The sequence below is a fragment of the Hemicordylus capensis genome, chromosome 4 (genome assembly GCF_027244095.1).
Source record: "Hemicordylus capensis ecotype Gifberg chromosome 4, rHemCap1.1.pri, whole genome shotgun sequence".
Classification (NCBI taxonomy): Eukaryota; Metazoa; Chordata; class Lepidosauria; order Squamata; family Cordylidae; genus Hemicordylus; species Hemicordylus capensis.
In genome coordinates, this window is record NC_069660.1 from 112,164,192 (window position 1) to 112,187,680 (window position 23,489).

The window sequence follows — 23,489 nt, forward strand, 5'->3', positions numbered from 1 at the left end:
TCAAAATTTCCATTGCTGTGTTTGTCATCTTCAAGATCAAGCAAACAAGCGAAGCAGGAAATGCAGGAGAGGCAAGTTTTATAGACTGAACAAGAACATTCTGCTTAATCTGCAATTGTATCTACCCTTACTTGATCCCACATAAATCCCACTGAACTCATAAGTCCTACTAACTTAACATCCAAGTGTGTGAAAAAGCTTAAGGAACTGGCACCATCTTATTTTTTTAAAAAAAACCTCTCCTTTGTAGTGCACATGTACTTATTTCATCATTTGTTTTCAATTTCTAAAGAAATAATTGCATTCCTTAGCATTCAAAAGAGTCTCTGTGTCTTCTCCAAAACTGGCAGCTGTTAATTTGCTGCACTATCTATAAAATTGAGCTTTTGATATGAACACTGTTCACATTCAATTTATTTCACAAGTGCTCATGTTACTTGCAAGTATTGTTCTACTTGTCTGTAGGACGAACATCTTTATTACTTAATTACTAAAGTAGCTTTTCTAGCAAAAGAAAGCTAAATTTTTTAAATTTTGCACATTGGATGCCATGTGTCAGTAACTCAAGACCAACAAAGCAATATATATATTCTGACATTATCAGTAATGCTTAGCTGGTACAAAGATTTATAACAGAAGTAGCAATAAGGCAAATCCCACAATACAAGGGAAAATGCCACAGAGAAGTAAATACCAAGGGAGGAAAGAAGAAACACCAACACCCAGTGCAGACATAATGTTGCTCAATGATCTACTCATAGTTAAGAGATACGAGCACTTGCACTTCGATCTCCTAACTATGCACACTCTTACTTTGTACACTTTTTCCTTCTCACTTTTGCCTGCCTGCAAAATTTCCACTACATTCTCCTTTTAGGAACCACCAGTGTCAGCACTGCATATATATTTAAGTTAATGCTAACTCTGCTGTAAAGCAGAATTTGAAACCATGAATCGAACCATGTTTCCAACCTGTGGTTTGAGTTAACAATGATTAGCATAAAGATTGTAACTAGTCACCTAACCATACTAATGTCTGCACAGGACCAAAAATTTGCTGCTTCTTATAAAGTGTACTCAGTCTGAAAAGCGATGCAAAGCCTCATTACAACTACTAAACAAAAAGAAAAGAATCCTTCATCAGAATTCCAGACAAAGAGCTGAAATAAAATCAACACACAATAGTTATAAAATGTAGTCAAGAAACCAGTGTTGATGATCAAGAAACCAGTGCTGATTAACCAGTTTTTTCTAAAAGCAGACATTAATAACCAGAGAACCTAGGACTGATTTGCAATGGCAAAATATTTGTGATCATCTCCCACCCTCATCCCCCAGTGTCATTTTGATATTTTTACTTGAGGATGCCAACCTCCCGGCTTGACCATTGCAATGCGCTCTACGTGGGGCTGCCTTTGTATGTAGTTCAGAAACTTCAATTAGTTCAGAATGCGGCAGCCAGATTGGTCTCTGGGGTCACTCGGAGAGACCATATTATGCCTGTTTTGAAACAATTGCACTGGCTACCGATATGTTTCTGGGCAAAATACAAAGTGCTGGTTATTACCTTTAAAGCTCTGAATGGCTTAGGCCCGAGTTACCTCAGGGAGCACCTTCTTCTGCACGATCCCCACCACACATTAAGGTCATCTGAGGAGGTTCTTCTCCAGTTACCACCGGTTCGTTTGGTGGTGATTCAGAGGCGGGCCTTCTCTATAGCTGCTCCAGGGCTATGGAATGAGCTCCTTGCGGAAATCCGCAATTTGAATTCTCTATTAGCCTTCAGGAGAGCCCTTAAAACGTATTTGTTTGGCCTGGCTTTTCAAGGTTTTTAAATCGGTTTTTAATATTTTAACCCGGTTACAGGGTTTTTAATTATTGCGATTGTTTAATTGTTGTTTTTAATTTTTTAACTGTTGTTATATTGTTTTTAATTTTTGTTTTAGCTCTTTACTGTTTTAATGGGTGTTTTTAATTGTAAACTGCCCCGAGCCATTTTGGAAGGGCGGCATAAAAATTAATTAATTAGTTAGTTAGTTAGTTAGTTAGTTAGTTAGTTAGTTAGTTAGTTAGTTAGTTTGAGGGGAGAGCGAGGAACTGCATTAATCAATGGCCATGGAAAAATGAACTAATACATCCCTTTGCGTCTACTGCCTCATCAACAAAAGTATAGCACAAGGCAGTGAGAGCTGGTCTGGTTGCCAATACATTTTCCTTGGCAACGGTAAACCCCTCCTGTATTCTCCCAAGGACAATCACAGGGCTCTGTGGTCGCCAGGAGTCAACACCGACTTGATGGCACACTTTACCTTTTATACTGCATTCAGAGTGAGAAAATTATTTGTCTTCAGTAACATCACCATGTCATCAAATCTAACTAGGCAGTACCCACAACATCATAGGAACATAGAAAGCTGCCTTATACCAAGTCAGACCATTGGTCCATTTAGTTCACTATTGTCTACACTGTCAGTATTGTCTACACAGACTGGCAGCGACTTCCCCCAAGGTAACAGGCAAGAATCTCAGCACTATCTTGGTGATGCCAGGGAGGAAACTTGGAACCAGACTCTCAGCATAATCCCAGGTGGTCACACAGTCAGCAGGAAGAAGTAAATTGTCATTAGAAGTGGTTAAGCAGGCAGCTCACAAAAGCAGCTATTTATGCCCCTCCGAAAGTCCTTTTCACACTAAATTTATCTACTCAAGTTCGGCACAGCACTTCATTTTGGCAAATGCTATTACAAAACATTGATTTTTCCATGTGAAATTAAACTAAATGAAAAGCCAAATATGCAAGTTAAATGCTTAAAAATAATATAAGCACAACCATATAAAACTTATCTAAGAACACGCCAGCCCTGCACTATAAGCACTATCTTTTTGGCCACTGGTATTGACCCATCTCCCAGTTCAATGGGAGTAGAGATAGGGCTAGCATTCATAAATGCGAGCCCAGATAGCGCAGAGCCAGTTATGAGAAGCACCCGGATCGATCCTGATCCCGGCACTCCTCAGCCAGGTAGCCTGGGTTTTGTATCCAGGCTAAAGGTGAGGTAAGAGGAACATAGAAACATAGGAAGCTGCCATATAATGAGTCAGAGCATTGGTCCATGTAGCTCAGTATTGTCTACACAGACTGGCAGCGGATTCTCCAAGGCTGCAGGCAGGAATCTCTCTCAGCCCTATCTTGGAGATGCCAGGGAGGAAACTTGGAACCTAGATGCTCTTCCCAGAGCAGCTCCATCCCGAGAGGAATATCTCACAGTGTAAACACTTCTAGTCTCCCTTTCGTATGCAACCAGGGTGGACCCAGCTTAGCTTAAGGAAGCAACTCATGCTTGCTACCACAAGACCAGCTCTCCTTTCTTATAGGAGGGTGTGCATGCAGTTTCCTACCCCACTCCCCAGTTGTGTGGACAACCAGGCTGCTGAAAGCCATTTTATCCATAAAGCACAAGGGAAGGAGCGCCCTGGCCTCAAGGATTTCTACAATGCACTGCACGAGCAGCGCAATGTATTATGGGATTTCTGGAGGCCAGCAGTCCTTGCCCCGGGCTCTCTGTTCCCACAACAATTGTCTGGGAGGCAATCATCTGGGAGCACAGCACAGCGAGTGGGGTGGCAGCAGAAGTCTTGTGGGGGAAGGTAGGACCAATCCTGCCTTCCCCCTGGCCCTCCCTAGCCCCAGAAAATGAGGTTGTGTGAGTGACCTCATAGTTTGTCAGTTTTATTTATAGCTCATCTGTTCTCTAAAGAGCTCATAGAGGCATACACGACTCCCCACACCCCACCCAACCAAATACTGCCCTCATATCAACCCCATAAGGTAAGGTTAGGCCAAAACACTGTTACTGGTTCAAGATCATCTGGCTGCAAAAGCTCACCCAATTTTTGTCGCTGATTGGAAATCTACACCCAATTTTCCCTTATTCTGAACACAATAGCCACTATGCCACACTATTTTTCACCCTACTCTACTCAAAGTCAAATACAAAATTACTTTACTCTTTCCTGCCTCTCCACCTTTCCTCTGCCTGCCTTTCCGCTATCCAAAATAAGAGTGTGCCTCTCTTAGTCTAGATGCCTGTAACATCTCAACCCCTTGTTTTCAATCGCTACACAATCACTGGTTAGGTACCTGGGAAGAGGGAGAATGGGAATGCACTCCCAAGCTGCATCCCTATCATATACACTAAAGCTCTTCTCACGTCCGTGAGAAGAGCTTCTGTTGGGTCTGTGGGTCTTCCCGCATTCAACTGAGCTCGTAACCTTGGACGGCCGGATTGGCCACCCACACAACTGCCAACTCCATCACGGAGCCAGCAGGGGCTGCAGGGGCTGGGGGCCATGTGGCCCCCAAAAGTCCCAGGATGCCCCATGCAAATGTGCAGGGCATCCTGGAGAGACCCCCAAGCCTGGGAGGCTGCTTGCAACCTCCCAGCCAGGGGTCTACTCATTAGTCGCCACACACCACGGCAACACATGAGCAACAAAATGAGGCTAACAGAGCACTCACTCCATTAACCTCATTTAAGGAGAGGGTGTTTTAGACGGGCTAGCTACCTTGGGAGCACCGGGCTTGCCTGTGGGCCCAGGGGTTCCCACAATCGACGGAAAGCAGGCAAGGGAGCTTAGCCCGCTTTCCACTGATGGTGGGAACAGCCTCACTTTGTGACCAAACCCCCAGTTTTTCTTGGATAAAGTGTTTGTCTGAAGAGGTCAGTACTTTACCCAGAATAGGGGTGTGAATGGGAAGAGGGAGTGACAGAGCTGTGCTGCCACCACTGTTACAAGGTAGCTGCTGGAGGAGCGCCACCACAGCAGGAAGCTGCCTGGAGTGAAGGTCACACAGGTAAGGACCTGCGTCTTTACTTCTAAAGCTGCCACTCACCATCCCTCACCCATCTGCCCCCGATGGTGCCTCAAACCACCAGACCAGTTTGCGGTTGGGCTGAACTGGACCAAACCATTGATTGTTCCGAATTCGGACCGGACTTCAGACCATGGTCCGTGCACACTCCTAACCCAGAACCATTTCCACATGATTCATAACCCTAGAAGTCTGAGTACAATGTACCCAGTTATATGATGTCTGAAGAGAGCTTTCATCTGTCTCAGTAGGAAACATACCCTGAAGACATCACAACAGAAACAAACCTTTCCCCACCACCCTCTGCCCCACCCAGTCACGCGAAACTCATTATGTTATATGTGCATACATATTTCTGTACATATTTTTGTATGAATGACTGTACATACATTTATTTTAAAAGTAAACCTCTCAAATGCACAGTACAGATAGTAAATGTTCTACTGTATGTGCATTGAACATGTGTGAATAATTGTACATGGGTAAAAATTTGTATGTGTGTAAACTCCTCACATTAACACACGTATAATCTATGTATATAGGGCTAGCGGGAATAGAAATTCCACATGAATTCAAAATTAAATGAGCAAATCATCTTAAAAACATTAACCTGAGTGGAAGGCTAACTACTCTCATAAGCATTATCCTACTCTATTATTATCTCATGCATCATTTTTCTAAATCTGTCTATTTTACAGAATGACCCACAGCCTCAGGCAATTCTTATGCACACACATATACACAATCAAATATTAATACAAGGTCTGCACATTAATGAAGAACAGTTCTCCTCCTCCAATATAACAGCATGTAGCGTGATGCACTCTTGTTACACATCATAAATTGTGCAAGCTCTTGAGACAGGTGCAAAAATACATTAAGAAAGCTGCTAGAGTCCCAAGACAAAATTCTGGCATTTTAACGAGCCAGGCAGTTAACAATCCTAGAGTTATTTTTAACACAGACTGGCTGAGTTCCTGGGGGAGGTGGTGTATTTAAAATATATATCTGCTAATCCTCTCCACACAGGCTCAAATATCTATTGTAACACATACCTTACAAGAAACAATACACACACACACATACACTTAAAGTTACTAGTAACATTTTTTTTTACTTTGAGAGCTCATTTTGGGGTGTGTGTTTTTTTTGCATCTGGCATATCTGTAGGAAATTCTTTCAAATATTAAACAAAATGCAAAATCTACTTTGGAATTTCTACTTAATGTTACTGAAAATTTTCCAGTCCAATTCGTAATGAAAAATTGTTAAAAAGAAACAGATACCCCAAATCTGGTGGGAGGTATTTCCCAAATCTGGGAAGAGCAGAAGGTTTCAAGTTCCCTCCCTGGCTTCTCCAAGATAGGGCTGAAAGAGATTTCTGCCTGCAACCTTGGAGAAGCCGCTGCCAGTCTGTGAAGACAATACTGAGCTAGATAGACCAATGGTCTGACTCAGTATATGGCAGTTTCCTATGTTCCTATGTAGTTATATTCCAAATTAGCTGATTTTTTAAAATCAGATTTTTTTCCTAGATTTATTCCATGTGGAAGCTGATAATTCCAATGTAAAATGTGAAAATCTGTCAAACAGCTAATATTTGAAAATGATGGTAATGTTTGCAGTTCTGGGGTTTCAGGTGCATTTATTTAGCATACCGCGCATATATGTGTGTATGAACTGCATGCCATCTTTCTTTCAGGCAGCTTACATTGTTACTAGCCACACTTGCTACACCATTTTGGGCGCTTCGGTTTACCCCTCAAACGTAGCCATTTTCTTTCAGGAAAGAAAATGCTTCAAAGAGCAATGATGACTGCATTCCAGACAAAGGATGTTCTGACAAGGTGTTTCCCTATGGTGCCTCTCAGGTTATTTGCAAATGATTGTGAATGGACTAAAGGAAATGCACCTCTCTGCTTGCATCTGAGCATCTGGCAGAGAGAGATGCAGGGCAGTCCCTAATTAGATTAAAGACAAAAGGAAAGGAATATACACTCTCTTCCTCCTATATACAATAAGAAGTTTCAAGTCTAAACAAAACTCATCACCTTATTCCCTCCCTGCTATTATCGGAATCATATGAGCAATGTTATACTGTGTGATATGCCCCCCTCCCTTCTCTATTCACGTGGTTGTTCTCGGCAATTTCTTTTTGAACCTCTCTTTGTCTAAAGAGCATAAGGAAAGCCACCCCAAACATAATCAAAGATATTCATGCTTTATTTGGGAGCAAGCCTATTCTAAAAATTCCTCCAGTAGTCCCTTTATCAGTCGCCTCCACCAAAACTACTCAGTCATGCCTTAGGGCAGTGTTTCTCAACCGCCGGTCCGTGGACCGGTGCCGGTCCGTGGACCGGTGCCGGTCCGTGGAGAGTCGACTGGCGGTCCATAGATAGGTAGAACAGTCCCGGGCAATCCGGGCATCCGTGGCCACCTCCTCTCCACCTGCACCCCCTCCCGGGGGTTATTAGGTCCCCTTGGCTCTATTGGCTGCCGGGCAAGGGGAGAGAGCGCTTTTCGCTCGCTCCCTGGAAAAAGCCATGTGCGAGGTTCTGAGCTGGCGCTGAGGGTATTTTTACCCAGCATACGGGTCAACAGCACTTGGGACAGTCTTTCGGGAGGGAGGGCCTTGAGGAGAATGGAGCGCCGGTGTCCCGATCAGCCACGTGGGCAGGCTGATCGCAGGCTCTCAGAAACAGCGCTCCTTGGCCGCAGTCACTCTTCACTCCTGAAAGAGTGCATTGAGGAAGGTGGTTGCAGTCGCTTCCGAGGGAGCGCTTTGAGGAAGGGACGTGGGACAGGCCGGTTGCGGTCACAGAAACCAGCACTCCTCAGCAGCAGGGCGATCGGCCACATGGCCGAGCAGGAATCGACCAGGGCCAAAGAGCATTCATAGTCCCTGCTCTGCTGCCGTCGCCGCCCCTGCGCTGGAGGGAGTCGCGGCACAAGTCACGCCCTGTCCCCCTGCGCTGCTGCTTGGGTTTGGCTGGGTTTGGCACTGAGGGTGAGCCGCTGACGCTGTGGCCGTTCGGCGCTGGCAAGGCCCCCCGTGGTGGCCACGAATATCTTGCTTGCCTTTCCACAATTCCTGCGATTTTGGCGGGAAGGGCCAGCAGTAATCGGCACACTCCCTCGGGGCCAGTAGGCCATCCCACTGGGGGGAAAAGACAGGCCGGGCAGAGGAAGAGCGAAAGGGAGGCGGCAGAGGTAAGGAGGAGTATTGGGCTGGAAGCTGGTGTAAAGCGCGGGAAAGAGTAAGAGAAAGAAAATGGGGCTTTTTTTAAAAAAATGTAATATTGAAGCAGAAAGCAGTAAAGAGGGGTAGAAAAATTGGTAAGGGAGAACACAGAGTTCAGGGATTGCCGTTTATTGGAGTTATCAGCTTATCCCTCTATCAATCCCCGTTTGTAATGTATTCAGCCTTTCCTCAAACCTGCAAACACCTGTGCCATGTTAGAGGCGGTTTCATGGTGCTGGAAAGGGTAACATGCATGTTAAGAGTGATCTTAGCAGATCTGCATGTTCAGAGAGACTTAAAACATAGAGCTGGATTTGCTAACCCATGTGAATCGGCAGAAGCCTTAGCACTGCACCCTTTGATTCCTGCTTCAGAATCCCTCAGGTAGACTCTTTATGTTGAAGGCCTCTTAATATACCGACTCAAAGCTCCATATTTCTGAGTTCCAGTTTCTTAGTTTTTATTTCCTTTGCTGTAGTATTGCTGCCGACACTTTTAGGGTAGTGTTTTACCTTTACTACCTAAAACTGCCAGAATAAAACATGTACATTCAAAACATAACTCTTCTCTCTCCTGTATTCAATAATGTCTCTGCTTAGGAAAAGATTATCAGTGTATTGTTGAGTTTTTCTACTGTGGCTTTTGGATAGCAGCTGTTGCTCCATCTCTGTGCGTACACAGAAGTTGCCTTCAATTGTAAGAGTAATTGTAAGAGTGAGCGAATGGTAAGGAGGGGGCAGCTGAGAGTGGGTGGCTGACACTGAGCAATAAAGTGAAGTATAAGGTTGCAACATATTTTTAAAAGATGGTAATGTTAAATCTGGACTTGACAAATCTCAGGTGCCAGGGAGCCATGATGCCTCAATCCTTTCCCCCTCTCCCTTCTGATCAAAGCGTAATCTTCTTATCCAAAATTATGAGATTTATAGTTTTAATATTTAATGTTTGCTTTTAAATGATTCTAATTTTAATGATTTTAATGCTTATGATATTATTTTGATTGTAAACTGCCCAGAGATGCAAGTTTTGGGCAGGTATAGAAGTCTGTTAAATAAATAGATAGATAGATGATAGATAGATAGATAGATAGATAGATAGATAGATAGATAGATAGATAGATAGATAGATAGACTTAAACTTGAAACCCCTTTACTAACTGTTGTTCTGGGAAACTGCACACAAAGAATATACCAGTCCTTGAAACTGCACATGAAGGATTTACCGGTCCTTGGCTCCAAAAAGGTTGAGAAACACTGCCTTAGGGTATGCTTTTGCCTATAAAAACCCCTAAAAACTGACATCACTCTCTTGCACTTCTAATCTATCACTGGCTGCTCAAGCACATCTCATTGCTCGACGGATCCCTAGCTAGAAAAGGTAACTATGTCAAATAGCATTTTTCCCCTTTCTCTTTCTTTCATCATCAGGCTGTTTTCCCCTTTCCAGCATTAAAGTTAACCACCCTCTTTTCACATTCTGTACCCTTATTACCCCTCAATAAAGTAAATCTTTATTTTCAAGAACACATGTCTATTCTCCTTCATTCCTTCCAGTGTGTCCACAGCATGGCCAACATTACCACAGCATTGTAACAATAATTTTGCTTTTGATTGGTTTGTACCCATTTGATGCTAATTTCCCCCACTTTAGCAAAGAATAGCCATGGAGCGTGATAGTTAACATGTGTCCATACAGACCTCAACATTTGAGTTCCTTGGTAACCTCCCATCTAGGCAATGCGTAGATCCAGCCCTGCTCAGCTTCAGCAAGATTATTACATCATGTCCCTTAGGAACACAGCTTGGACACATTACTACTGGCTGAAATATCAGATGTCCCAAGTTTCTTCTTTCTAGTTTAGTAAAAATGGCTAAAACATATATTTTGTATAAGAACCAGCTATTCAAACATGAAAACTACTGCCCAAACTGTATAATCCCAATATGTACTTTGTAACTGGAGATTGTGAACCAACAGTCCAAAATGTGGGGTCTTTTGGATATGCAGGGGCCATCCTTGGACACCTGGAGACTCACGCAGCACGGTAGGGCACTTTACCCCATTTTTGCATTTTGGCAGCGATTTCTTTGCATTTTTTCTGAGTCTGGAAACCTAACCCCTGTGATCCTATAGATCAGTGGTTCCCAAACTGGGAGCCTCCAGATGTTGCTGAACTACAACTCCCATCAGCCCCAGCTACAAATTATTGTGGCTGGGCTGATGGGAGCTATAGTTCAACAACATCTGGCGGCTCCCAGTTTGGGAACCACTGCTATAGACTCAATAAATCATTATCCGCGGTAATCTGCAGGAATGGAACCACCACAGATGATGTACTCCTGTATAATGCTATTAAGTTTAATAAAGAAAAGGGGTTTTTTAGAAGGATAATTGTGAGGATAAGCTGTTGGCTAATTATATAGCTAAAGAACATAAGAAGAAATTAAACAACTTCCCAAATTAAAAATTTTAAGTTGAATAAATTACCAGGACCCTTTTTCAGTCTTTATTCAGAAATCTATCTCCAATTTAAGAACAAACTATCCTTACCCTGAACTAAATTATTTAACCAAGGTACAGGTAACAGAAGAATTCCAGATTCATGGAACCAATCAAGGATACCACTGATTCCAAAACCTGAAAAAGATCCTTCATCTGTAAGTGACTATAGGCCAGTTTCTCAATGAAGATTATAAGATGTTTGCTTCAATTTTGACACAAAGGCTGAATTTGGTCTGGGGCGGGGTGACGCACACCAACCATCAGAGCTACCAGCAGCAGCCAGTGCTCAGATCACCCACCCAGGGACAGCAGAACGATCATCTGAGGGGAAGTAAGTGCTTTCGGGCTTCCTCCCTGAAAACTGGGTGGCTCTTTGTCACTGCTCATCAGAAAGGGCTCTCTGACAAACTGCTACCGAAACTAATGGGCAAGAGTTTTCTCTCCCTCACCCCATCTACATTTATTCTGAACTGAGGACAGGCAGTAGAAAAGCAAAATGGTAGACAATGAGCGCACCGCCCAAACAGCTACCACCCTCAGGCAGCAGCAGTAGCTGTCCTAGGAACTGGTTCCACAGGGTTCCTTTTCCCTTATGAAGAGACAACCTCGGATAGGATACTGCAACTTTCCTATAACCAAGCCACAAATGGCTTTTTCTATTTTCACAACATACAACAAACAGAAATAAGCTTAGATAGTGCTTATATTAAATGTGCCGAACTATTTAGAATAAAATGAAGTCCTCGAATAAATAATCCAGAGCGGATTTATTATGTCACTGATAACCAGTCGTCATGTGTCGGGTACTTGTTTAAATTCATCATCAGACTTTAAGTATACTGATAATTTGACCAATTTCCCATTTTTTAAAAACCAAATACTTCCAAAATTATTGCAGACTGTCAATTCCATGCAAGCAACATTCTATGTGCTGTTAATAAATAAAACAAAGAAATACAAATTATTATTATTATTACTATTATTTATTCGATTTCTATACCACCCTTCCAAAAATGGCTCAGGGCGGTTTACAAAGAGAAATAATAAATAAATAGACTTTTAGGAAGTTCTTTATACAATCTAAAGTGTTGCTGTTGAATTATGTGCTAATCCCGTATGAAAAATATATAGTGGCTGACATACAGACTAGTTTACTCATGAGTAGTCCCACTGAAATAAATGGGACATTAATCATGACTAATTCATCTTATTAATTTCATTAGGACTGCTCATTAGTAAATTTGTCTGTATGTCAGTCAGTATTTATAAACTTTGCCTCAAAACTAGTAGCTTTGTTAAAACTCTAAAGATGGAAACCCCCAGCCACAGGTAATATTCTGATGTAGTCAAGTGATGGAATATTTTTTGTATATTATTTATATATGTTATAAATAATATGATCATTCACACAGTAAGCAAGATTCATATTATTTACAGATTCTATGAAATAAGGCAACATACTAACCTTAACAACTGACAGTAGTGGCCACAAGCTCAACAACATTCTAATTGTTAGAGACCCAAATTATTTCAAAAATGAAGTACCAAAATCTTGTATGTGACACTATTTAAGGGCAACACCTTTCTGCAGAATCAACCCGCTATCATTATGTGGAATTGCAATACAATCTTGTTTATTCTAAGTCTTCCCAACAGATGGCAATACAACATCATGAATAAAATCAACCAGTTTGTTGAAGGTTTCAGTTCTTCTGTTAATCTGTTAATTTCAGTTCTTAATTCTGTTAAGAATTAATTTCTGTTAATTTCAGGTTCCAGTTCTTCTGAATTTCAGGTTCCAGTTCTTCTTCTTAATTTCTGTTAATTTCAGGTTTCAGTTCTTCTGTTAATTTATATTTGTATCTCTGTTTTAATTGTTTTTAATGTTTTCTGTTTTAATTGTAAACCGCCCTGAGCCATTTCGGAAGGGCGGTATATAAATCAAATAAATAAATAAATAATAATAATAAATAATCCTTGAATACAAGTTGTTGGTGGGTTGTTTTTTTTAACAATTTCTCTATTGCTCTCTCTATACAAATATTAGCCTAAGAGATAAAAGCAAGATTTACACTATAAAACAGAAATGGGAGGTTTGTCCACCTAAGGCTGAGCATACAGAGACTTGATGTCTTATGTATGCCGAACATGTATACATGAACTGGTAAGTCACCCGCACACCAAAGTAGCAAGATCCTATTCATACATACTGTACATATATATGTTACTATGTGACTTTGTCCAGTTGAATTCAATGAACACGAGGCAAGCGAAAATGTGCCAGCTAGCTGCAACCCCTACAGTGGCATGATGGCTGGCCATGTTGCCCCCACCACACCCACCCTCACCAGGCCTCATTCAGCATTTGCCTGCAGAACACATTCAGCATTTGCCTGCAGAACATATGGGAACAGCACAGAAGATATGGGGAAGTTCTACATCCTTCCCATATAATGAATCCTCCTTGCATTCAATGCTGCTCTCTACAGACAAGAATTAAACACAAAGAGGCCCAGTAGCCATAGCCAGTCAGGTGTTGGTGCAGGATTGTGGTTAGTGAATGTACTCTCTTTCCCCCTCACCCTGCTTTTATGGGAATATAATGACTTGGAGTTATATATGTCAGCTGCCTCCACTGAATTTATCAGTTTGAAAAGTCTGTGGTGGTTGATCCAGTAAATGTGTAACAACTTAATATTGTGGGCATTTAGTGATGTATGAATGTGTGAACTCACCCCACAACCTTCTCTATATACAAAGCCAGTATACAGGCAAACTTTGTTACTCGTGGAACTAGTATTTGTTGTTCGGCATATTCGTGTGTGTCTAATTGACACCTGATTTTATTATCCACAGATTTTAAAAGGGTTAAAACCCATGTATCCATGGTTCCTAGAGGGCCAGAAGTTACCACAGAGGTCAATTCTGTCCACAATTTTGTCAGGAGGAGCCATGTTGTGGCTCACTTCTTTTTTTTTTAAGGCATTTTTTCTGTGTGTTTTTGCAGTTGTGGGAGGGGGGAGATTCCTGGCACATGTAGACCCCACAAAGCATGGTACAGTAAACATTTTTAATTATTTTCACCTTTTTTTCACTGTTTTTTTAACCTTTTTTGTCCATTCTGGAACCTAACCCCCATTTCCCATAGGCATAGTGCCTCATTACTCGCTGTTTCATTACTTGCAATAGTAGGTGAAAAACAGAACCTCCGCAAGTAACAGGGTTTGCCTGTACTATCGTAGTAAAATATTACTTGATGTCCCCTCCACACTTCAACCTAAAACTTCTAATGCCGCCTTATACATCCTCCTTGCTGTGTTGCTTCCTCCATACATGCCTAGCATTGCATACATGCCGGTTGGCTTTTCATCACATTTCTTAGTGATCTCTGGGGTCCTATTGCATTACACTGTCGATTTTTATCAATTTATAATCCCACCCAGGCTTTCTGAACTCTTCCCTTACCTGCTCCTAGACTTGCACCAATACAAGTCTTCCATATCTCTCTATCTATCTATCTATCTATTTCTCGCTAATCCCATGTGTGGCAGCTCTCGCGAGAGTTCACAAGAGAGCTGCCGGCAGGGGGAGAGGAAAGCGGTGGCGCTTGCAGACAGGCTTGTGGGTGACATGGGAAACAAAACAGTGGCGGGGTAGAGAAAGCGGCAGCAGGTGGGAGGGTGAAGAAAACGGCGTTGGGGCAGTGGGCGGTCAGGGAAGAAAACAGTGGCGGCAGGCAGGGAAAGAAAACGGTGGGTAGGCAGGAAAAGAAAAAAGCGGTGGTGGGCAGGGAAAGAAAACTGTGGCGGTGGGCGGGCAGGCAGGGGGTTGAACTAGAGGCGCAGATGCTCTGCAATCAGCCCAGCTAGTTTCCTATATTCCCTGCTGTTCCAGAGCAACCACAAAGTGGTCTATGCATACTACCTGTGAGTAAGCCACACTGAACACAGCAGGACTTGCTTCCAAGTAACCAAGCACAGCTTGCGCTGTAAGGCTGTACTTCTATACACATTTACTAGGGAGTAAGCCCTGCTTAATTCAGCAGAACCTATTTCTGAATAACCATGCTCAGGATTGTGTTGAAACAAGGAGAAAGACCTCCATATTTGCCATTACATGAAAAAAGCATCACATTCTACAAATGCTGTCCTGCCTTGAGTCACCTAGTGGCTTTAGACACACAAAAATTCTCAGTCATACAGCCCTAAAAGACATGCCTCTATATGTATAAGTTATGCACCAACTCAGGCCAGAACTTGGAAAACCAATCAATATACCTGGTCTCTGCAGCTACTAAATTAGGATCCAGCGAGATGGTCTCAGTTGTAATCTCCACTTTCCGTACGCTTCCAAAGAAGTCAGTTATCAGGACATTCTCAGGATCTCTCTGAAATAGATCTGTCCGGTGTCCAGGTGTGGATACACATAAACTTTTAGGGCACACTTGAAACTATAAAGAAAACAGAAGTACATTACTTCTCACAGACTTCACAGTATTTGCTCCAGTGCTATTCTGGTAAGTAAGGGAGAGTCAGAGAATCTGTCACTATTAAACATCTTGATCTCTACTGCAAATAATACAATGTGCAGTGTCTAGGCTCAAACTTATGGCTCAAAAAGCTGTGTGTAACCCACCAGCAGTACAGGAAACCTTCTGCTGTGCCTGCTGCTTAATCCCACAAAGGCAGCATTCAGAGAAACAAAGGTGAAGGAGAGGGGCTACCTCAAAATCTAGTGTTTTGAAGCAACTATGTAACACCAGCACAGCATCCCTCCAATGGCTGTTTCTGGTGTCAACCTTACATTTCTTTTTAGATTGTGAGCCCTTTGGGAACAGGGGACCATCTTATTTATGTATTGTTTATTTTTCTATGTAAACCACTTTGAAAACTTTGGCTGAAGAGCAGTATATGAGGAGGGGGGGTGGATGATGACACTTCAGTGCCATTTAGCTAAGCTCTGGAAGCTGCAGTGGGCAAGTACCAGTGTTCATTCTAAGGCATGCGCATGTGCTTGCACACACAAGTTTTTTGATGTCCACTCAGTTAATTTTAGATCCTGCTCAGACTGAATCTGGAAAGTCCCACTCTGAATGTATATGCACACACACTGCCTTGATACTGCCACCCAGAACAAAGCTCATCCTGCTCACAGATGAAAAAAATTAGAGGGAACACTGGTGAGTAGCTAAACAAGCATCTTGCAGGCTTTGGAACTAGGGTACAAATCTGCTTAATGCAAATTAATAAAATCATGTTTAAAATCAGAGTGTGCAGTAGATTTTCGCTAACTCAGGGAAGAGGAGACAGAGACAGAATCCAGCAGCCCAGTCCTATGTTTTTCCAAACAGCTTGCTTTTCAGAAATTATTATGTATTCATCAGATACAATTAAAAACAAATACAAAATAAGTCTTTAAAATGGCTTTTTATGGACACAGTTCTGCAAATAACGTCTGCTATCTGAGCAAAGAAGTACCTTTTAAAAGAAGTGATTCTCTTTATTTAGCAGGGAGAGAGCTATGGGCCCTATCCATCCTCAACACAGCATCCCTCCCATGGCTGTTGCTGCTGTCTATCTTATGCTTCTTTGTTAGATTGTGAGCCCTTTGGGGACAGGGAGCCATTTTATTTCTTTATATCTATATAAACCACTTTGGGAACTTTGGTTGGAAAGTGGTATATAAATATTCTTCGGATTCGTATTTGTCGTATTTGTAATTAGTCTAGAATTTATGTGGCAGCAGGTGATAATCTAGTGGGCTGGATTTTTAGCTGGCTAGTAGAAGTGCTACTAAGTGCTACTTTGTGCTACTAAGCTTAGCCACAATTTGTGGAACTGTACTGTCAAAATATGACAGTGATTTAAAATGGGTTCAGATACCAAACTATGAGTCCTTTCTCACGATCGGTGAGAAAGGGCTTGAGGGGGAGAGTAGAAGATGACTGCTTTCACTTACCTCCCCATAGACAACCCCTCTTCTCTCCCTGGGAGGGCTGATCACCTGTTCACATGACTGCCAACAGCCAGTGGCAGTGCAGAGGGTCGAGGGCTGAGATGCTTCATCCCAGCTCCCAGAACTCCCATAAAGCACTGCGCAAGTGTGCAGCACATTATGGGGATTCCACCAATGCAATCCAGGAGCCGCGCGGTCTCACAGCCCCGGCTGCAAGCAGCCAGGGCTGGCAGATGATCAAAAAAATGTGGCTAAGAGAGCACTAGCTTTATTTAAGAGGGTGGATGGCTTGGTGGGTTTGTCTCAGAGGCGCTGCTGGGACTGAGCACGATTCCGGCGATTCTCATGCACGGAGAAGACCGAGCTTGGCTTGGCTTCGTTAGCCCGGTTTTGCCTGTGCATGAGAACAGCCTCTATAGTTTGCTGAACCAGATAGTGAAGGAAGAAGTCAGAGTACTTGGGGAGGAGGGAATGCACAAGACTAAGATATGGCCAAAAGAATGTGGTCTCTCTAAATCAAACGTTTGGCCCTCCAGCTGTTGTTGGCCGACAATTCCCATCATCCTTAGCTATTGTGACTAGATGATGAGAGCTGTAGGCCACAACAGCTGGAGGGTCACAGTTTGACATCCCTACTATAAATAAATAAATAAAAGCCAGCGTGGTGTAGTGGTTAGAGTGCTGGACTAGGACCGGGGAGACCCGAGTTCAAATCCCTTTTCAGCCGTGATGCTAGCTGGGTGACTCTGGGCCAGTCACTTCTCTCTCAGCCTAACCTACTTCACAGGGTTGTTGTGAAGAGAAACTCAAGTATGTAGTCCACCACTCTGGGCTCCTTGGATATAAATGTAAAAATAAATAAAAATAGAATAAATAAATAAAAGCTAAAGGCATTGAAAAGTGTTTCTAAACCTGCTGCATCATCAACAAATTGTAGAGCCTAACCCAAGATTTCTGCCAGGCTGGTCCATTCCATATTATTTTCCTGATGGCTGCGAACATACTTGTTAACCTACTGTTGGTTTCTAATAAGCCAATGAATTATATAGACTACAGACAAAGCACACCCATTCAAAATGGCAATATCACCTTCTTATTCTGGTGCACATTTTGTTCTAGAAGTCTTTATATCCCATACATGAGCCTTGTTAAGCTACCATTTGGCAGTCATTGAAGAATAAAGGCTTCATTCTCTTGATAGTAAGAACACTGAACATTAGTCATTGACGCTGTTCTGTGTCACTACCAAAACGGTTAGCGTGGGCTATTTATTGCAAAAGTAATGCCACCTTATCTAGCAATAAGATTGCATCAGCTTCCGTAGTCAAGATACTGATAAGTGCTTTTAAGCAGCTGCTTACTCTCCAAATAAAAAAAGAAAAGAATCACAGCTCATTCAGATATACACAGACACACACACATTCACAACTTGTATCTTTTGATGCAGCATGTCAGCAAGGCTTAATTTAAATCTATAAGGCAGCATATAAACACGCTGTATTTGCATCAAAACCTTTTGCTCATGAAAAACGGCCCTTACTTTTAAAAGCTCAATACACGGCTGATCCTTTCTATAGGGATATACGGGAACAGAGAACAGCAGAAAGCATATTCGTACATTATGCTCAATACATATACAATCAGTGTACATTTGTACAGTGTACATCAGTGTACATCTGTACATCTGTACAATCAGTGTACATCAATGTACATTTACAGATCGGTACACACACATACACACACACAAACACAATGTTGAACACATACATAGCAAGGTACTTCCCATCTGCACCATGCATTTGAAGGAGCTGTATGGACTCAGGTTTAGTTTGAATGCATACACAGCCATTCACCATCATCATCATCATCAATTTTATTACAGTCATTGGCCAGCAAGAACAGAGGTAGCAAATAGTCCAATACAACGCACAGCCATTCACACAAAAACATGCTTATGTGTACAGACATGCAGCATAATGTTCAAATAGGGCTAGAATGTATTATGTAATCTGTTTAGGCAGGTCAAGTCACTATCAGAATTAGGTAGGTCAAGGAAGGAGAAGATCCAGTTTTATTAGAAACAGTTAAGGAATTAATTAAGGAAGGAGAAGATCCAGTTTTATTAGAAACAGTTTCTGCAGGGCTGACTTCTCATACACATATGTTGCAATTTTTCAGCAGACTGGGTACCATATGGGCATCCCTAAGCATGTGCTGATTGCAGCAATGAGTTATTACAGCTAGGTCCCTTATAGCTGATGTTAAGATGGGTCTGTGATGTGGGTTCTCTGGAATATTTTGAACTGGAAACCTTGCCTGAAAACATCCCCAGAAATTTCTGGAAATTTTTCCAATCTGGAAATTTTTCCAATCTCACATTTGCATAGAATGTATATAAGTGAGAGACCGGGTGAGAGACCACGTGGGTGCAAAACCGAGTGGGTGCTGTTGGCTCCTTCTGCTGTTACCTGACTGCTCCTGCTTCCCCTGTGAGGCTGCAGCCTGCTGTGGGGAATGTGTGCAGGAATGAGGCCAGTTCCCAAGTTATTCAGCAGTTCCTGGGGTCACCTGCCCAGCTTTGGGCCTTTATAGGAATGTTGTTTGTCTCTCAGTTTGCTAGAAGCACAGCAGAGGAGAGGAAGAATCCATCTGCTTCCCATCCAGTGCTGCCTGAGTGAGAAACTGGGTAGGTGCTGTTGGCTCCTTCTGCTGTTTCCTGCATGCTCCTGCTTCCCCTGAGAGGCTGCAGCCTGCTGCCTCTGTGTAACTTCTGTGGTGAGTGTGAAGGACTGGGCCCAGTTCCAGTTCCAGCGGCAGTTCCTGGGGCCACCTGCCCAGCTTTGGGCTTCTATAGGAACGCTTTGGGCTTCTATAGGAACGCTGCCTGTGGCGGTGGGCCCACTACCAAAGAGGTGACAACAAAGGGGTGGCCCCTTTGGGGGAGCCACTTTGGGGGATAACAAGGGCAAGGGCCAGGCTGTTAGGCTCAAGATCCCTCGTGGGTGTGTAAAGGTGGGTGGGTATTTTAATTTGCCTTCCTTTTGAAATCCTGGGTGAGTTGAGTTTTAATGTGTTTGGAGATGGGGAGACAGGGGGTGTACCCACTGATTATGGGGCAGTTATTCCGGTGGTGGTGGGGAATAGAAGAAGTAACATTGACAGGTCAGCAGGCCACTGCAGGGGAAGGGAAGTCAGAAACTTAATTACTGTTTTCCCTTCTGGCTGCCCTGCCAGCTCTTTGACCTTGGAAAGCAATGCTAACCACCCACAGAGCCTCATCTGGCACCTTTGTAATGCCAGGTTACAATGCCAGAATAAACCTGAAATCATCCATAATCTGATTCTGGATGAAGGGGCCAATCTGGTATGTATTACAGAGACTTGGTTGGGGGAGGCTGGTGGCCCAATTTGGTCCCAGACTCTCCCAACAGGGTACTCTGTTGAGGAGCGGGGGAGGGGATGTGGGTGGGGAAGTGGAGTGGCTGTGATCTATAAGAACAATATCTCCCTTGCCAGGATCCCTGTTGAAGTGTCTGATCATATTGAATGTGTGTGTACCTAAGTTTGGGGACCAGGGATAGACTGGGACTTCTGTTGGTGTACCAATCGCCCTGCTGCCCAATGAAGTCCCTAACTAAGCTGACAGACTTGGTCTCAGGCTTGGCGGTAGTCTCCCAGGCTTGTGGTGGTGGGGGACTTCAATGTTCATTTTGGGACCAATTTGTCCAGGGCGGCTCAGGGGTTCATAGCGGCCATGACAACTATGGGCCTATCCCAAGTGTTCTCGGGACCAATACATATTGCTGGTCACACGCTTGATCTTGTCTTTCATTCTGAACAGGGTGTTCCATGGGTGGAGATGCCTGTGATTTTCCCATTGTCACCATCTGGTTAAGGTTGGACTCACGACCACGTCCCACCTCCACAGGGGCAGAGGGCCCATTAGGATGGTCTGCCAAAGAAGGTTACTGGATCCAATAGAATTCCAAGAAGCCTTGGAGGGATTTGATGTTGGCTCTGCTGGTGACCCTGTTGACACTGGTGGAGAATATGAATAATCAACTCACCAAGACAGTGGAAATGATCGCTCCTAAGCGTCCTCTATGATCTGCTTCAAAACTGGCCCCTTGGTATACAGAAGAACTACAGAGGCTGAAGCGGCAAGGTAGACGACTAGAGCGCAAGTGGAGAAAGACTCAGCTCGAATTTGACAGATTATTACATAGAGCGCATTTGAAGATCTATGTTCAGGCAATACATACAGCAAAGAAACTATGCTTTTCCTCCCATATCACGTCTGCAAGTTCACATCCGGCGGAGTTGTTTAGAGTCGTGAAGGGACTAAAGAGCGCCCCCTTCCCCCTTGAATCGGTACTTGGAACCAACAATTACTCTCTGTGACGTTTTTAATGAGTTTTTTGTGAACAAAATATCTCGTATTCGGGCCGACTTAGATTCAAACTCCATAATTGTTACAGAGTCTGTTGCCAAGGTGTCCAGCAACTCCTCTTATGTGATGACCTGGATCAGTTTCGGTTCATGACTAGGGATGTGTACAGAACTGGTTAAAAGGAACTTTATGGGCTTCCGAACTGGTTCAAAAGGTGGCGGGTTTGATGATGGGCTGTGCTGTTTAAGAGAGGGGGAGGGTGCACTTATCCCGCCCTCCGCTCTTCCCCCCATCTTGGATCCCTCAGTTAGGCAATTACAGGTCTGTCTCCAACCTTCTATGAATAGGCAAGGTGATTGAGAAGGTGGTGGCCTCCCAGCTCCAGGCGGTCTTGGAGGAAACTTATCATCTAGACCCATTTCAAACTGGTTTTCAGGCGGGTTATGGGGTGGAGACTGTCTTGGTCGGCCTTTTGGATGATTTCCAATTGGGAATTGACAGAGGGAGTTTGCTTCTATTGGTCCTCTTGTATCTCTCGGTGGCTTTCCATACTATTGACCACAATATCCTTCTGGAACATCTGAGGGGATTGAAGGTGGGAGGCACTGCTTTGCAGTGGTTCCACTCCTACCTCACGGGAAGATTCCAGATGGTGTCCATTGGAGACTTTTGTTCTTCCAAATCTGAACTTTTGTATGATGTCCCTCAGGGCTCCATATTGTCTTCGATGTTGTTTAACATCTACATGAAACCGCTGGGAGAGATCATCAACAGATTTGATGCAGAGCGTAATCAGTATGCTGATGACACCCAAATCTATTTCTCCATGTCAACATCACCAAGAGAAGGCATAATCTCCTTAAATGCCTGCCTGGAATCAGTAATGGGATGGATGAGGGATAACCAACTGAGGCTGAATCCAGATAAGACGGAGGTACTTATTGTGCAGGGTTGGAACTCGGGAGACGATTTTGATCTTCCACTTCTGGATGGGGTCATGCTCCCCCAGAAGAAACAGGTACACAGTCTGGGGGTGCTTCTGGATCAAAGCCTCTCCCTGGTGTCCCAGGTTGAGGCAGTGGCCAGAGGTACTTTTCATCAGCTTTGGCTAATACGCCAATTGTATCCGTTTCTTGAGAGACGAGTGATCTCAAAATGGTGGTACATATGCTGGCAAATTCTAGGCTGGATTACTGCAATGTGTTCTATGTGAGGATGCCTTTATACATAGTCCTGAAACTGCAGTTGGTCCAGAATACGGCAGCTAGGTTGGTCTCTGGGTCATCCAGGAAAGACCATATTACTCCTGTGTTGAAAGAACTACACTGGCTGTCAATACGTTTCCGGGCAAAATACAAGATGCTGGTCATAAAGCCCTAAACAGCTTAGGCCCTGGGCATTTAAGAGAACATGTTGTTCACCATGATCCCCACCTGTTAAGATCATCTGGAAAGGTTTGTCTATAGTTGCTGCCAACCCGTCTGGCGGCTACTCGGGAATGGGCCTTCTCTGTTGCAGCCCCTGGACTTTGGAATATGCTCCTTGTTGAAATAAAAGCTTCCTCATCTCTGGCAACTTTTAAAAAGGTGCTGAAGACACATTTATTCACCCAGGCTTTTAATTAGATCTATAGTTTTAATATTTTAATACTTGGTTTTAAATATTTTTAATGTTTTTAATGTTTTAAATAATTTTAATTGTTAATTGATTTAATGTTTTAAATTGTAAGAGAGACACGAGTTTGGTGCGGTATAGAAATATTTTAAATAAAATTAAATTAAAATTAATAAGTTGTTTTCCCCCCTCAGAAAACGTAACTATACCAAGTTTCCCAATGCCCCCTCAACAGATTGTGATCTGATCTGGCATATTATTAGTCTTATATATTTACTAAAAAACACTAAAAGTGTTTATATGTTGTATAAAACCCTAAAAAGTTATTTTTATGTTCAAAATAAACCAACATAATTAACGTGGTTTAAATGCTGTATTATCAATAAATTCAAAGTTCATTTGAAAGCAATTTATATGGGAACAATTGCACTTCTTAACATAGTAATTCAAGGGTATAACAGATTTAAGCAATCATGCATAAAGAAAAATTAAAGCACTGAAAATATTAATATAAACTTCTTTTTAGATTTCCCAAATATAGTCCATGTTTCTAAGATGTATTCTTGGTGTTCCACATGGCATACCAAATGCTTTACTGAGAACTGAAACGAGGTTAATTCCAAATGAAGACCGCATTTGGTCACTTACTTTCAACTACTGGTTTAAATTAATTTACAGCCCCTCTGGTTGGCCACCTTTACTTTAATGGAAAGCTTCTCCTCCAGATGGGAAAATGCAGTGGAAAAGAAACTTTGGTGTTACAGCCTCCCGTTTTCAGATGTGGCTCGTATAGGCCTCTTTAAGGCCAAAGAATCAATTCTTCAGCACCTTTGAGATATTGCGCTTCAAAAGTACAGAGCGCAGGTTACACACTGCATGGTTGTAGGAAATTCTAGACAAATCCCGCCCCCAGC

General features: G+C 42.9%; 1 protein-coding gene across 1 annotated transcript in view; it reads right to left on the reverse strand.

Moving 5' to 3' along the window:
* The window catches only part of PIGK (phosphatidylinositol glycan anchor biosynthesis class K), a 216,104-nt gene that overhangs the window by 148,443 nt on the left and 44,172 nt on the right, over window positions 1-23,489 (reverse strand). The window contains exon 9 of the mRNA XM_053249813.1: window positions 14,894-15,066. Coding sequence (XP_053105788.1) covers window positions 14,894-15,066 — 173 coding nt within the window. The remainder of the gene's footprint in view (window positions 1-14,893; window positions 15,067-23,489) is intronic.